The 16312-nt window shown below is 34.9% G+C and overlaps 1 protein-coding gene across 2 annotated transcripts; it reads right to left on the bottom strand.

Annotated features, from left to right (window-relative positions):
• Positions 1–1497: 1497 nt before the first annotated feature.
• LOC110460515 lies at positions 1498–12620 on the bottom strand. 2 transcript variants are annotated; one of them, XM_021513465.1, is made up of 8 exons: positions 12610–12620; positions 11574–11647; positions 11173–11341; positions 10934–11016; positions 7723–7851; positions 6974–7139; positions 6231–6325; positions 1498–4725 (listed from the first exon to the last, which is right to left on the bottom strand). In XM_021513465.1, exons 2-8 carry the CDS (start codon positions 11638–11640, stop codon positions 4607–4609), a joined length of 828 nt encoding a protein of 275 aa, XP_021369140.1. In that variant the 5' UTR covers positions 11641–11647; positions 12610–12620; the 3' UTR covers positions 1498–4606. The 2 variants fall into 2 exon arrangements, with proteins under 2 accessions (XP_021369140.1, XP_021369139.1); XM_021513464.1 differs by lacking the exon at positions 12610–12620 and adding an exon at positions 12534–12572.
• Between the last annotated feature and the right edge of the window lie 3692 nt (positions 12621–16312).

Below are 16312 nucleotides of genomic sequence, written 5' to 3' on the forward strand. Positions count from 1 at the left end.
AATCACAAAAGGGTTAACTAATAACAATCCGCTAAATAATCACAAAGGGAGGAAACTCAAAACAATCCGCAATCCACTAAAAAATCACAAAAGGATATAACTATAACTCATAACAATCCGCTAAATAATAACAAAGGGATATAACTCATAACAATCCGCGAAATAATCAAAAAGGGATATTAAATCATAACAATCCGCTAAACAATCACAAAGGGATATAACTCATAACAATCCGCTTAATAATAACAAAGGGATATAACACATAACAATCCGCTTAATAATCACAAAGGGATATTACACATAACAATCCACTAAAAAATCACAAAAAGATATAACTCATTACAATCCAAAGGGATATAACTCATAACAGTCCACTTAATAATCACAAAGGGATATAACTCATAACCATCCGCTTAATAATAACAAAGGGATATAACTCATAACAATCCGCTGAATCATCACAAAAGGATATAACTCATCACAATCCGCTAAATAATCACAAAGGGATGTAACTCATAACAAACCGCTAAATAATCACAAAGGGATATACATGTAACTTTTAACAATCCGCTAAATAATCACAAAGGGGTATAACTCATAACAATCCACGGAATAATCACAAAGGGATATAACTCATAACCATCCGCTTAATAATAACAAAGGGATATAACACATAACAATCCGCTTAATAATCACAAAGGGATATTACACATAACAATCCACTAAAAAATCACAAAAGGATATAACTATAACTCATAACAATCCGCTAAATAATCCCATAGGGATATAACTCATAACAATCCACTAAATAATCACAAAGGAATATAACTCATAACCATCCGCTAAATAATCACAAAGGGATATAGGGATATAACTCATAACAATCCGCTAAATAATCACAAAGGGATGAAACTCATAACAATCCGGTAAATAATCACAAAGGGATATAACTCATAACAATCCGGTAAATAATCACAAAGGGATATACATGTAACTCATAACAATCCGCTTAATAATCACAAAGGGATATAACACATAACAATCCGCTTAATAATCACAAAGGGATATAACTCATAACAATCCACTAAATAATCACAAAAGGATATAACTCATAACAGTCCACTAAATAATCACAAAGGGATATAACTCATAACAATCCGCTAAATAATCACAAAGGATTATAACTCATACTGTTTGGTTTACATAAATGATAAATGTATGCTATTCAAGTAAGAAAAATATCTATGATAAGCGACCTAAAGTAAAATATATACATTTTGTTTTGAATATTTTAATGAGTTTTTACAACAAACATGTATATATGATGTTATACCTCTCTCTCTCTCTTAGATAATTAAATGAAAATGTTTAACAGAATTCTATAGGGACAACTGCAAGTATCGTCAGGGTAACGAAATAGTTTACGTCGAGCCTCCTGATGATGCACATACAGGAGAAAATGTACCACAAGCCTTTATGAATGATACTCTATAAAAAGCATATAGTTACTAGTTAACAAGTAGGCAGATAATTTACCTATATTTTTATTACATTAAGGCTGTTCCCAATGAATAGCGCCTTCAGTAAAAAAGAACCCGCTGTAGGTGTACAAAACGTGATTATTACAATACATGTATCGTTAGGAAAAATCTAAAGAGTGGTAATCAGGATACCATTATAAAAGGGTGTGACATTGTTTATAAGATTTTCCGTCTTTAAAACACGACAAATTATACGTTTAACAACACAAAATTATTCCACATCGTTGCCACAAGATGTATTCATGAAAATCACAGTTAATCGTTTCCCTGTTATAAGTAAAACGTAAGTGGTCGGTATGTCTAATTATTTTATTTCAACTTTCCTTTCTAGTTTACAAAGTACACGAAATGAACTGAACACAACCGCCGATACCTATATCAGTTGTCTCCTAGCATAGGTGAAAAATGCATCTAGATGCAATATAAGATGGCAAGAATATTTTCTATGAGCGGTGTAAGGGAGGTCACTCCAGAAGTGAGTGTAGAATTACTTTTTTGTCTTCTCTTGTTCTGATGATTGTGTCTCGGGAACCTGTGTACAGAGGCGTGAAAAGGGGGATTATTTACAGTGCTTCGGTTAGGGGTTGTTTTGTTTTTTGTTTGCAGGTTATAAGATAAAAGGTAAAAGCTGGCATATGTACTAGAGTATGATAGGGCTTCAAGGGCTACATATTTACTAGAGTATGATAGTGATTCAAGGGCTACATGTGTACTAGAGTATGATGGAGCTTCAAGGGCTACATATCTACTAGAGTATGATAGGGCTTCAAGGGCTACGTATGTACTAGAGTATGATAGGGCTTCAAGGGCTACATATGTACTAGAGTATGATGGAGCTTCAAGGGCTACATATGTATTAGAGTATGATAGGGCTTCAAGGGCTACATATGGTATGTACTAGAGTATAATAAGGCTTCAAGGGCTACATAGGGTATTACTAGAGTATGATAGGGCTGCAAGGGCTACTTGGGGTATGTACTAGAGTATGATAGGGCTTCAAGGGCTACATAAGGTATGTACTAGAGTATGATAGGGCTTCAAGGGCTATTTAGGGTATGTACTAGAGTATGATAGGGCTTCATGGGCTACTTAGGTAATGTACTAGAGTATGATAGGGCTTCAAGGGCTACTTAGGGTATATACTAGAGTATGATAGGGCTTCATGATCTACTTAGGGTATGTACTAGAGTAAGGTAGGGCTGCAAGGGCTACTTAGGATATGTACTAGAGTATGATAGGGCTTCAAGGGCTTCATATGTACTAGAGTATGATTGGGCTTCAAGGGCTACTTAGGGTATGTACTAGAGTTTGATAGGGCTTCAATGGCTACTTAGAGTATGTACTAGAGTATGATAGGGCTTCAAGGGTTACATAGGGTATGTACTAGAGTATGATAGGGCTTCATGGGCTACATAGGGTATGTACTAGAGTATGATAGGGCTTCAAGGGCTACTTAGGGTATGTGCGCCTTAAAGTCCTAGAGTATTGTGCATTATACTGATGCTATGGGAAGGAGATTTCATGGTGTTATTGTGTGTGGGAAAAATGAATATTTGTAGATGTCCTTTGTAGCAGATATATGTTTGTTTGCGTATGTGTGTACATGTCTGATTCAAGGGTCTACGAGTGTGAGTATAGATGTTGGGTTTATTGCTACGAGTTGGTGTACTATTTTGTAAAAAAAACTAAATCTGTATTGTTCCTCTAACAACGAACACATACCATCACCTCACATAAAATATTTGGTGAGGATTTTAAGATTCACACTGTGACATACTTTCAGATCAAACTGGTGTTAATGAGCACTTCATAATCTCTAGTAACACATGAGGTGGTAAACATAACTTCTTACGTAAAGAAACACGTCAGCTACCCTGGCAGTGTAGACAAAACATAGCACCACTACCTGTTAATGAATGTATTTTTCACAGTGGCTGTATATGACAGAATACAAATAGTGTACTGCAAGTAAAAAGGATGACTCGTTTTCTGTTCAAAACTACACTAATAGATGTATATGGTAGAGGCTGATGAGCAAATTCCGTATTGAAAACTTCCTTTATGACTACGTACTAGATATTACTAGAACTTATATTTCAAGGAATGGAGGGACTGATTGTCAGTAAATAATAGCTTGCGACATTATGCTAGCATTCATGAGTATGCAGGGTTACATCCATTATTACCTCTTGGTTTAAAATACCCAGCTTTTGTCTGAAAATTTCTTGAACTGATAGAGCTGTCTTTTACATACGAGAGCAATATTGTTAAATGTAAATTATGTGAAAAACTAACAAATAATATTGGCATCCACTTTGTAATAAAATGCCCAAGTCTTTTGTCAAAGTAGGGACAGATTATTTGACCGTATGGTAGATATACTCGAGGTGACAGATTATATGACCGTATGGTAAATATACTCGAGGTGACAGATTACGTGCGGTTCTCATATATGGAGGACGATCAACAGTTCTGTGTTATTTTCGGTAATAGAAACTTACTACGGCTTAATGATGATCACTGGGAGCTTTATATGATTGGCATACTTCCTAGACGCTGATAGACGGAAATGATGGAGATAAAATTCATGTCACAATGGAAGACCATTTGTTTTTCTTTCACAGGAATTTATTATATTGGTGAACATCCCTTTCTGGTCAAATTGTTTGGTTATATCTTTCTATTTTTTAGGAAAATTATCGAGATGTAAGTGTTAAAGGAAACTAACTACTAAAATACTAGTATCTCCTAGGTTAAACATTATATTTGCATTTGTATGAATAGGTCATTTAAATGTGAATCATGTTTTTCACTTGGGTACATTGGGGAGTCATTATTCAACAGTTTATACGTCAAAATAGGCTTATTGCAACTCCTAAAAGAAAAACGTCTCTAATCTAAACTGCTAGTGTAGTTTTGAATGTGATGTACTTCTAAGTGGCAACTTTTACACGTGCTACAAGGTTAGGCAGTTGTCTCTTGTACTTCGTATCACACATCGTCAAATCTAGCACCAATAGTTGCGATCACTTGCAGATAAACAGGTCCCGTACGATTATTGACGTTTAGTCCCGGTAAAGAATGACATCCATTCCAGGAGTTGCCTCCATCGGACAATCCCTAGCCAGTAACAGTGGCTGTAGATGAGGAACTGTTGCCAAGGCACCATTCCAAAACTGACCAGCTAGATGGAGAAAGGAAAACGCAAAATCGTAATGAAATGTTTGTTCGATGTATTCACATTGTAACTTATGCTCGTTGGAAAGAATTATAAGTATATTACATCATTAACACGGTACATGGTATGTTTTTACTAGTATCAGTCATTAAGACTATTTATATCTACCATTAAGTAGTATCAGTCATTAAGACTATTTATATCTACCATTAAGTAGTATCAGTCATTAAGACTATTTATATCTACCATTAAGTAGTATCAGTCATTAAGACTATTTATATCTACCATTAAGTAGTATCAGTCATTAAGACTATTTATATCTACCATTAAGTAGTATCAGTCATTAAGACTATTTATATCTACCATTAAGTAGTATCAGTCATTAAGACTATTTATATCTACCATTAAGTAGTATCAGTCATTAAGACTATTTATATCTACCATTAAGTAGTATCAGTCATTAAGACTATTTATATCTACCATTAAGTAGTATCAGTCATTAAGACTATTTATATCTACCATTAAGTAGTATCAGTCATTAAGACTATTTATATCTACCATTAAGTAGTATTAGTCATTAAGACTATTTATATCTACCATTAAGTAGTATCGGTCATCAAGACTTTTTATATCTACCATTAATTAGTATCAGTCATTAAGACTATTTATATCTACCATTAAGTAGATGATAACGTTCGCAACATCAATTATGAGACACCATGTTTGACTTTATTTTCTTGATCACAATGATTCTCTCTCCTCTAGTATCATTTAATGTCACCTGACTGAACGTTTGATGACATCAGTGCTGTCTTCCTGTCCCGTTACGGTGACGTCATTAAAATCTATAATATCTATATTGATGTTGAGAGAAATATATTAACAAGTGTTTGAATAGCGCATTGTCCTTCGTTTGTGTTTATAACACTTCGCATTAGTTTTGGAAATAAAACTAAATCGCACACATTCTTAAACATGAATCATTTTGACATATGTGCATGCATGTTCTTTAAACAATTACTTACATTATTATGATACGATTTTCTATGTGACGTTTCGATGACTAGTACGATATGTACACTGTCACCTTCATCAGACAAATGACCAGTGAAGCGTATGCACACAAAGGTGTCGATTTTGGCTACGCTATAAACGTATGTACAATAGTTGTTATATATATACCGAAATGATTCGATTCAGCTACTCTTCGATTCCTAAATCGAGACGAGAGGGCTCAAAGACTATCGCACGTCGAGTCATTTCGGTATATATATAACAACTATTGTACATATACAGCGTAGCCGAAATCGACATCAATTTTGTGGACAACTCGTACACATTTTCCACCATTGTGTGCATACGCTTCACTGGTCATTTTTCTGATGAAGGTGACAGTGTACATATCGTACTAGTAATCGGAACGTCACATAGAAAATTATATTGATTGTGTAAAAAGAACTTTTCATAATCCATACTTACCAACCTGAAGAAAATGTTTAGAAATAACTTACATTGTAGAATCGTCATCAAAGGTTTGCCCGTTGGAAGCGTTGCTACAGTTACACACATGAACCCGTCCATGTTGTTCATTAATTCGACTGCAGTTCTGAGGGGGAAAAAATATTAGAACTCTGCCATTTGAAAAAAAAAAAAGATTTAACCTATTCTTATTATTGTCCGGCAAAAATGTTAACTGATCGCTTAGTCCGTTATCAAAGAAGCCCTGTCGTAAACATGTAAAGTCCTTGGGATGGTTAATTATAGAAGAAATGACAAATATAAAATATAACATATAATCATATACACATTATAGGTTGTAGTGACACGATGGAGTGTCGTACTACCATGTACGCGTTCTGAGTTATACTCCGTTGAGATGGTATAGTTAAGTCTCCTTAAATATTTCTTTGGTCATCCGAAACACTGAAATATCTCAGGAAAACAGAACAAAATGCTAAAAACAAGTTCAAATGGAGCAAAACTTAATACAAAATGTCAATTTTCCCAAAATAGGGACACTAATACCAAATGAAAAACATCGTCCGGAGCCCCACAAACTAAACGTTGGTGTTCCAGCGGTACATGCCAATTTGTTGCTTCCTTAATACATATATAGTTCCACATTATTTTATATTGAAATGATACGTTTTGCTTTCCAAAAATGATTTTCCCTGAGAGATCAGTGAAGCTTCTTTGGGCTGCTTAAGAACATCAGATTTGTTTAACACTGAGCATGTACATGACGTATGCTTACCTTAACAGGTACGCGCTGTGGTCTCGACACTCACACACGAGAGACAGAAAGAAACCTCCAGCAAAGACAATATCCAGTGAATTCTTCTTTATCTCCGTGTGATCGGCTCCTGATAGAGTGGAGTTCCATGTTCCCCTGTATGCTTCAGAAAAGCTACATAAACCAGCTACAAACAGCCCAGTAGCATACAGATTAAATGTATCAAAAGACATAATCATACACCACAATGTCAACAGACAGGGACAAAGCCTGAAATCAAAGTCGACACGAACAGCTTCATTAGGAACCGAGGACCCATGTAAATACGAAAGACATCAGGTGTCAACTCAAATTCGCAGTGTCGGAAGATGTACATTGTATATATATATATATATATATCTGTTCACATTAATAAAATTAATAAAACAACATTATATTTGAATAAGTTGGAACACTTAGATTTACATGGCGGGTGCAGTCGATGAAGTAAAAGACGTTTACCCTTCCGGAACACCTGGCCATATTCTCCTTGAAGTTTTTCAATGATCTCGTTGTTAATGTTTCCTTTACTAATGTTTTGCCTAGTTTAATCCATTTCAAGATCAAATTATGTTTTTTAACACTTCGGTACATTATTCTTCTCATTAATAGAGCTAGACATTTCTAGCAGTAGTCTGATTATAATGTTACGTAGTATTGATTAAAAGAAAATATGTTTGATTTTATACATATTTGTATAAACGAGCAGGTAACCCTAAAGCCATACTCACGTCGTTTACGCTTTATGTATGCAGTTCTAATGTACGACGGTTTCGTCTGACGGCAAACGTCGTCGATCGTCATGGTAACATCGGTAGCAATCGTCTGTGGGTCCATGATACTACCGTTCATGGGAACAGCTAGAAGGGGAAATATAATCATGTGAATACTTGGATTTTGATTTTTTCATCAAGCTGATAGGTCATGAAAGTGTATGCATTAATTGTAACCAAAATCGTGGTTCACATTAATGCGAGTTTTCATGATTACCAAACTACCATCTGTACAGTGAGTATGCAGAATCCGTATAGGAGGTATTACATTGGTGAACCGTTCGGCCTATGTTATGGAATTATACAATCTTCGGGATATATTAGTCATCCTTAGCTATCAGTCATAGTTAACTCCACATTTATCAGCTCTGCAGTAGATCTGTTTTGATACATGGACTATCCAAAGCATTTCAAAAAGGAATCGTTATCACTTTGTTTACAGGCGGGAAGAAAGACCGTCTTGACATGAATAATTACAGGGACATTACGTTGACACCAGTATTACAAAAACTATTTGAAAAAATCATGTATCAGCGAATATCAAAACATTGTTCAAAAATTGGATTTCCACACAAGTTGCAACAGGGATTTCGACCACAATGTGGCAGCATTACAGCCGCATTTACCGTAAAAGAATCAATTTGTCACGATCTGGAGCGCAATTCAAACGTCTTTGCAGCGTTTCTTGACAACGCAAAAGCCTTTAATAGTGTTTGGATACAGGGGTTGCTATTGAAGGTGTGTCGGCTAAGCATCAACGGTAAATTCTGGCGGATTCTTCATAACTCGTTTGTTGATGTGACGGCATGTGTTCTTTATGATGGGGAAACGAGCGATGCGTACCCTATAGGGCAAGGGGTCAAGGGGGGACTCTCTCTGCTTGGCTCTTCCTTAAATATGATTGATGATTTGACGGTTAGGCTGGAAGAAGCAGGTCTTGGACTAGATGTCCACAACCTCCATATTCGGTGTGTTTTCCTAGCAGATGAAACTTTACTTTTGGCTGCGTCGATCAGAAATCTACAGATGAAGTTAGACATTGTCCACACATATGCAAAGCTATGAAGACTTAACTATAATTGTTCAAAATCTTCATTAATGCAATTTACAAATCGGAAACGACCGCAAAGTGAATTAAAGGCTTCGTGTTCTTTAGGAAATACACCGATTACATGGACAACATCAAAAATGTACGCTGGAATAACATTATGATATAACCTTAAACCCGATATGCACATCGCTAGTTCTTGTGGAAAAGGACGTAGAACCGTTAACAGCCTTATCAGTGTTGGCATACACCAGAACGGAATGAATCCATTAACAAGTGTACGCATTATCAAATCGGTTGTCCTCCCAGCTATATTGTATGGATGTGAATTATGGGCAGATCCAACCAAGTCATCCAAACGCGAGCTGGAGCGAACGCAAAGGTACGCAGCTAGGAGATGTCAGGGTTTTAAAAAACATCATCATCAGCAATAACAACAAGGGCTCTTGGACTACCGGATGTTTGGTGTGAAGTCGAAAAACGCAAATTATTCTTTTGGAATAAGTTATGCAATGCCAGTACTGACTTCGTTTGGAAAAGCCTATTTCTTATCCGAGTATGCAACTTTGTATTTGGAAAGTACCTTTTCTGTAGTGCCAGTTTTATTAAGGATATATCAGGCACAATGTTAAAATTTGGAATACACTCGTTCTTTCTTGAATTCGTTCTTTCATCTTTAACATGCAGTTCAAGACAATGGAAGCTCTTTGTCAAAAACGTTACTGAACAGTTTCATTTCAATCAATGGTGTTGTGAATGTGAACACAATGTGCTACTAAGTCATTATAAGTGCATACATCCGTATATGGGCCCCAACCCTCTGTGGGAATTAAGCTTGAAATATCCAAAACTGACACGGACACTTGCGGAATTAGTAAAGCTCTCATATCGGACATGGGCTGATTGTGTAATTTGTAAATTGTGCCGTAAAGCAACAGACAAGATAGCAAAGCACTTCCTTATACAATGTCCATCTTTATTCAGCAGTAGGGATAAGCTTTTAGAGCATGTTGTAAATACGCTAAAGGTTATTGATTATGTTAAATTTGATTTGTTGGAAGAAGACGATCAGTACCTGTTTCTCTTAGGTAGTAGAATGGTGATGGAAATAGATGATGATGAATGGGAGAACTGCATCATCTGAGTTGCACGCTGTGTAGAGCACATGCTTTCTGAAGTCAACAGTTTTCCCGAGAAGTGAATCGAAATTTCTGAGAGGTCAGTTGTACTGACCAATAAAGTATGTAAATAATCTGCAGTGTTGATAACATAACAATATGACATTAATATACCATGTTTTCTATAATTGTACGAGTAAATTATTGTAACAGTTCACTCATGTAAGACATGTAAATTCGATATGGAGGAAATAAAGAATATGTCTGTCTGTCTGTCATGATTACCAAACTACCATCTGTACAGTGAGTATGCAGAATCCGTATAGGAGGTATTACATTGGTGAACCGTTCGGCCTATGCTATGGGATTATACAATCTTCAGGATATATTAGTCATCCTTGGCTATCAGTCATAGTTTACTCCACATTTATCAGCTCTGCAGTAGATCTGTTTTGATACATGTCACAACAAGAAAAATATGCAGATTCATTTTCATTTTTCAAATGGCCTAATATAAAATTATCACATATTTCAATTATTGTACAGGCTAATGACGTAAAGTGTAATAAACAAAGCTGTTGTTGCCTTTATTTGTTTGTTTGAACGTCCTTAAAACAGGCAAGGCTATAAACTATAAATCTATATATTCTATATATCTATAAACTATAAATCTATATATTCTATATATCTATAAACTATAAATCTATATCTATAAACTATAAATCGATATATTTTATATATTTATAAACTATTAATCGATATATTCTATATATTTATAAACTATAAATCTATATAATCTAGATATTTATAAACTATCAATCTATATATTCCCTATACCTATAAACTATACAGATGTATTTGCGTGCGGATATTTTTGCGATGATTTTCTTAATGCGAAAAACGTCAACATTTCCTCACTTCGATAATATTAACACTACTTCTACCAATAACTCTATTACTACTCCACAACAACAAATATTACTACCATTACTATAGTACTCACGGTTAAGTCTGTCTATAGTTACACCGGCATCGGCCATTTCTCCAAACAGGAGACAGATAACACCACACTGACCTTTCGTGTCTCTGGAACAGCAAGAATTCCATAACAGGGCGTCATTAATTGTATGTCGCTGAACAATTGTTCTTTTACTAGACCAAAACACCCAAACAAACTCACGTTTTAAAGCAGTGTGGATTCTGTGACTGATGTTCATCACAGTACAGTGTATGTAAACTTACGTCGTTGTCTTTAGGAGAAGTATATTTCCTTTCTTTTGTACACAGTTAAATGTTTGTCGATCTTGTCCTTCTATGACAGAGGTGACCTGTGTCCTCCCCAGTTTGAGGACAACCTCTGAACTGACCACATCCCAGCTGCCTCGGTAATAGGGGGCAATTACGCATGGTCCTGTTACAGGGAATACTTATACATTAGGTAAAGATAATAATAATAAGCATACACAGAAAACGTTTTATAACTCTGAATCGTCTTAATGGTAAACTTATATACATTACGCAATCACGTTGTTGGTAAAGTTAGTTTACATTGAACGAGTGTTACATAAACATCTGTTACTCGTAATTACCTGTCAGTTTAAATTTTGATTTTCAATGAATATATAAAGTTATTAATATTTTACCGTAAGCACAGATCACGATGTTTGATCCAAGTAGAAGTAAACCTTCTAAAGCCAGGAGTTGTTTCATCGCTTATCTAAACAGACAAGAAAACATTTTGAGAATTAACATATCAGGAGTATGTCCATACCAATAGGAAATGACGAGACATCAACACAAATTCTGAGGAGAAAAACATCTGAAGGTTATCCTGGACGACGCGCGGCACCAGTCATTGTGTCTGACGTCCAATGTAGCATTGAGTTACATTATATGTGGGTCCCCAACGACACAGTAAAAAACTATTTAACCATAGTAGACAGGGATTTACATGGATTATTCAGCATAGCATACGGCCTAACTAGTAGAAAACATAAGTGCTGAGTTGTTTCCTGGTAGACAGAAAGAATTTACCAAAATAAATGGAGCAATGAGAACGGAACCAACGCGATTTGACATGTAAAATGGATAACTCTACATAAACGATAATTACGTATCACTACATACATGTCTAACTTACGTACATGTAGCTGTGTCTATGGCAGACCAAGTCTTCTAACTTACGTAGCTGTGTCTTAGGCGGACCAAGTCTTCCAACTTACGTAGCTGTGTCTTAGGCGGACCAAGTCTTCTAACTTACGTAGCTGTGTCAATGGCAGACCAAGTCTTCTAACTTACGTAGATGTGTCTATGGCAGACCAAGTCTTCTAACTTACGTAGCTGTGTCAATGGCAGACCAAGTCTTCTAACTTACGTAGATGTGTCTTAGGTGGACCAAGTCGTACTTACGTAGCTGTGTCTATGGCGGACTAAGTCTTCTAACTTACGTAGATGTGTCTTAGGCGGACCAAGTCTAACTTACAATGTACGTAGCTGTGTCTATGGCGGACTAAGTCTTCTAACTTACGTAGCTGTGTCTATGGCGGACTAAGTCTTCTAACTTACGTAGCTGTGTCTTAGGCGGACCAAGTCTTCCAACCTACGTAGCTGTGTCTATGGCGGACCAAGTCTTCTAACTTACGTAGATGTGTCTATGGCGGACCAAGTCTTCTAACTTACGTAGCTGTGTCTTAGGCAGACAACGTTTTTGACTACGTAGACACGTTATAAACACTTTCTGTTGATTCATATTGATCTTGTTACATACTTGAAATGTCATTTCTGTGGGTTGATTTATATGTGATAGTATCCTGGAGCTGTAAATGTAGACAAGGTTGTCTGATGTCAATTAACTCTCGGTAACAGCCGATGTACCTAACTTAATCAATGAGAGCTTAAAATATCAGTGCTATAATTATAGTAGACATACATTTGTAAAAATAATCAGGGCAATTCGTCCCGAGATATAGATGGAACAGATGGTGTTATTTATGTTTGTGAACTTTGATCCTAAAATATATATTTCATAGATAACGTCTGAAATTATTGGACAGCCGTCAACTCGGTGAAATTAATATAAATACTTGCAATACGATTACCGTAATGATTATTTAATAGTTTTTACCACAATTTCCTTTTATTATCAACCCCCAAGTCATCCATTAAAAGGGTGATCACACTGATTGGTTGAAATCGTAGACTTCGGAATGTGGCGATTTGAACTTCCACTGAGGATATTCAAACGCGATTTTGTACAAGACCATATTAGATGCGTACATTTTATAAGCGTGTGGTAAAATAATGTTATGCCATATCAAGGAGTGTTAACTAAAGTCTTTGTCACGCCAAAGTTTTAATATTACATTATTTGACAAAAATGAATTTGAAATAAAAGGAAACTGCATAATGAATTTGAATTTATCCTCGACATAACGAGTATGAAGCACGTTTTTTTTCTAACACTTTCTATATAAATGCTAAGTGAAGTCAAACGAATACATGAATTATTTTCCCATACAATTGGTCAGCAGGTTTTCTCATGTAAAATTACAAACTAATGAGAACATTTACAAAGATTTTCTAGATGCGACAACATCTGTTGTATTCAATAAAACTCCGTATGTTATCAGCATATACCTGATCTTACGTTCAGATCTAGAGTTGCCGTTCAATAGAAATCCTAGCTACTCAATTCTGATTGTATATTTACAATTCATTCAAAGTATTAAAAATTAAACTTTATTTAATTTACAACAATTGCGAACCAAGTTCTATCAACTTATATAAATCACTGTTGTTAACCCGGATGGTAGCGCTAATGGAGACGTATGTGAGAGGAAACAGGAGTACCGGAGGAAAACCCAAGTGGTCAGACAGGTGACCCTATACCTTTTCACGTCAAATCAGATAATTAAACCCCGACTGTTTTGGTGAAAGCCGAGTGTGTTATACACTGCACCACACGACCACCCACAGTTCAATTATCATAATTTTTAAATTATTAACAAGCATAACCTGATAAGTATTCATAATAGCATTTAAATAGCAATTATCAGGAAGTATACGATCATTCGCACTGACCTATATGATAGAATTAGAAATAGTGATTATCAGGAAATATATGATCATTTTCACTTACCTTTATGATAGAATTAGATATAGCAATTATCAGGAAATATATGATCATTTGCACTTACCTTTATGATAGAATTAGAAATAGTAATTATCAGGAAATATATGATCATTTGCACTTACCTATATGATAGAATTAGAAATAATAATTATCAGGAAGTATATGATCATTTGCACATACCTTTATGTTAGAATTAGAAATAGTAATTATCAGGAAATATATGATCATTTTTCACTTACCTTTATGATAGAATTAGATATAGCAATTATCAGGAAATATATGATCATTTGGACTTACCTATATGATAGAATTAGAAATAATAATTATCAGGAAGTATATGATCATTTGCACTTACCTTTAGGATAGAATTAGAAATAGTAATTATTAGGAAATATATGATTTTTGCACTTACCTATATGATAGAATTAGAAATAGTAATTATCAGGAAGTATATGATCATTTGCACTTACCTTTATGTTAGAATTAGAAATAGTAATTATCAGGAAGTATATGATCATTTGCACTTACATATATGATAGGATTAGAAATAGTAATTATCAGGAAGTAAATGATCATTTGCACCTACCTTTATGTTAGAATTAGAAATAGTAATTATCAGGAAGTATATGATCATTTGCACTTACCTTTAGGATAGAGTTAGAAATAGTAATTATCAGGAAATATATGATCATTTGCACTTACATATATGATAGAATTAGAAATAGTAATTATCAGGAAGTAAATGATCATTTGCACTTACCTTTATGTTAGAATTAGAAATAGTAATTATCAGGAAATATATGATCATTTGCACTTACCTATATGATAGAATTAGAAACAGTAATTATCAGGAAATATATGATCATTTGCACTTACATATATGATAGAATTAGAAATAGAAATTATCAGGAAATATATGATCATTTTCACTTACCTTTATGATAGAATTAGATATAGCAATTATCAGGAAGTATATGATCATTTGCACTTACCTTTATGATAGAATTAGAAATAGTAATTATTAGGAAATATATGATTTTTGCACTTACCTATACGATAGAATTAGAAATAGTAATTATCAGGAAGTATATGATCATTTGCACTTACCTATATGATAGAATTAGAAATAGTAATAAGCTTTCATGTATTTCAATAACGATGAATTCGGGACATATAGCGTTTACAGGGACATGGTTAGCCATTCATAAGTATCTAGTATTATTGTCTCAACTGTCTCATTGTGTTACTTAGATGCAGTATTTTGATATCGTTTTACAATGTGTTTGCCAACACCTGAAGTCTTTTTTCTCAGAAACATACCTTCTAAACTGCTATGTACATGTAGCTGCAGGAAGACACAGCATCCCATTAGCCCTACTCTTCTACTAATTTAAATGTATAAAACTGATCTTTACGTTTCGAAATCCAAATGACTGTTACTTAATTTATTTGATGACACAATAGCCCCCTCCTCACCCCCCCCCCCCCCCCCCCCCCCGGGCTTTTTGGTACTTGTTACTGGGTTTTATTAAAAAAAAATCGTAAGAATTTAACAGCATATCCAAATAGTTGAAATCTTTGACAATTCTTCGTTAAAGCCAACCATTTTACATCCTCTCGTGCATGTCCACTTTTTAAAAAATCTTATCAACATACATGCACGTGTGTGTGTGTGCTAGTTTACATCTAAAATAGATAACAGAGCACGAGGTGATTCTCCAACCAAAACACTGTTACAGTAAACAAGATTGCCAGATCTATATCAACCGGCAGGCAGTATTTATTTTACAAAATTCGTTTCTCAATCATTGACAATCTATGAAATTAGCAGAATAACTTCTAATTGAGATAGAGCGATTTTTTTGTGTGTATTATTTGGAAAGTAATCAGAATTAATACCATTGTGCTTAACTCGTGATTAATTACAGAGGTTAATAGCCTAGATACAACTGTATGCCTCCGTATTTACCAGTGCCATTTCTAGTTAATAGCCTAGATACAACTGTATGCCTCCGTATTTACCAGTGTCATTTCTAGTTAACAGCCTAGATACAACTGTATGCCTCCGTATTTACCAGTGCCATTTCTAGTTAATAGCCTAGATACAACTGTATGCCTCCGTATTTACCAGTGTCATTTCTAGTTAACAGCCTAGATACAACTGTATGCCTCCGTATTTACCAGTGCCATTTCTAGTTAATAGCCTAGATACAACTGTATGCCTCCGTATTTACCAGTGCCATTTCTAGT

This window comes from Mizuhopecten yessoensis, unplaced genomic scaffold (genome assembly GCF_002113885.1).
Source record: "Mizuhopecten yessoensis strain PY_sf001 unplaced genomic scaffold, ASM211388v2 scaffold10415, whole genome shotgun sequence".
Taxonomy (NCBI): Eukaryota; Metazoa; Mollusca; class Bivalvia; order Pectinida; family Pectinidae; genus Mizuhopecten; species Mizuhopecten yessoensis.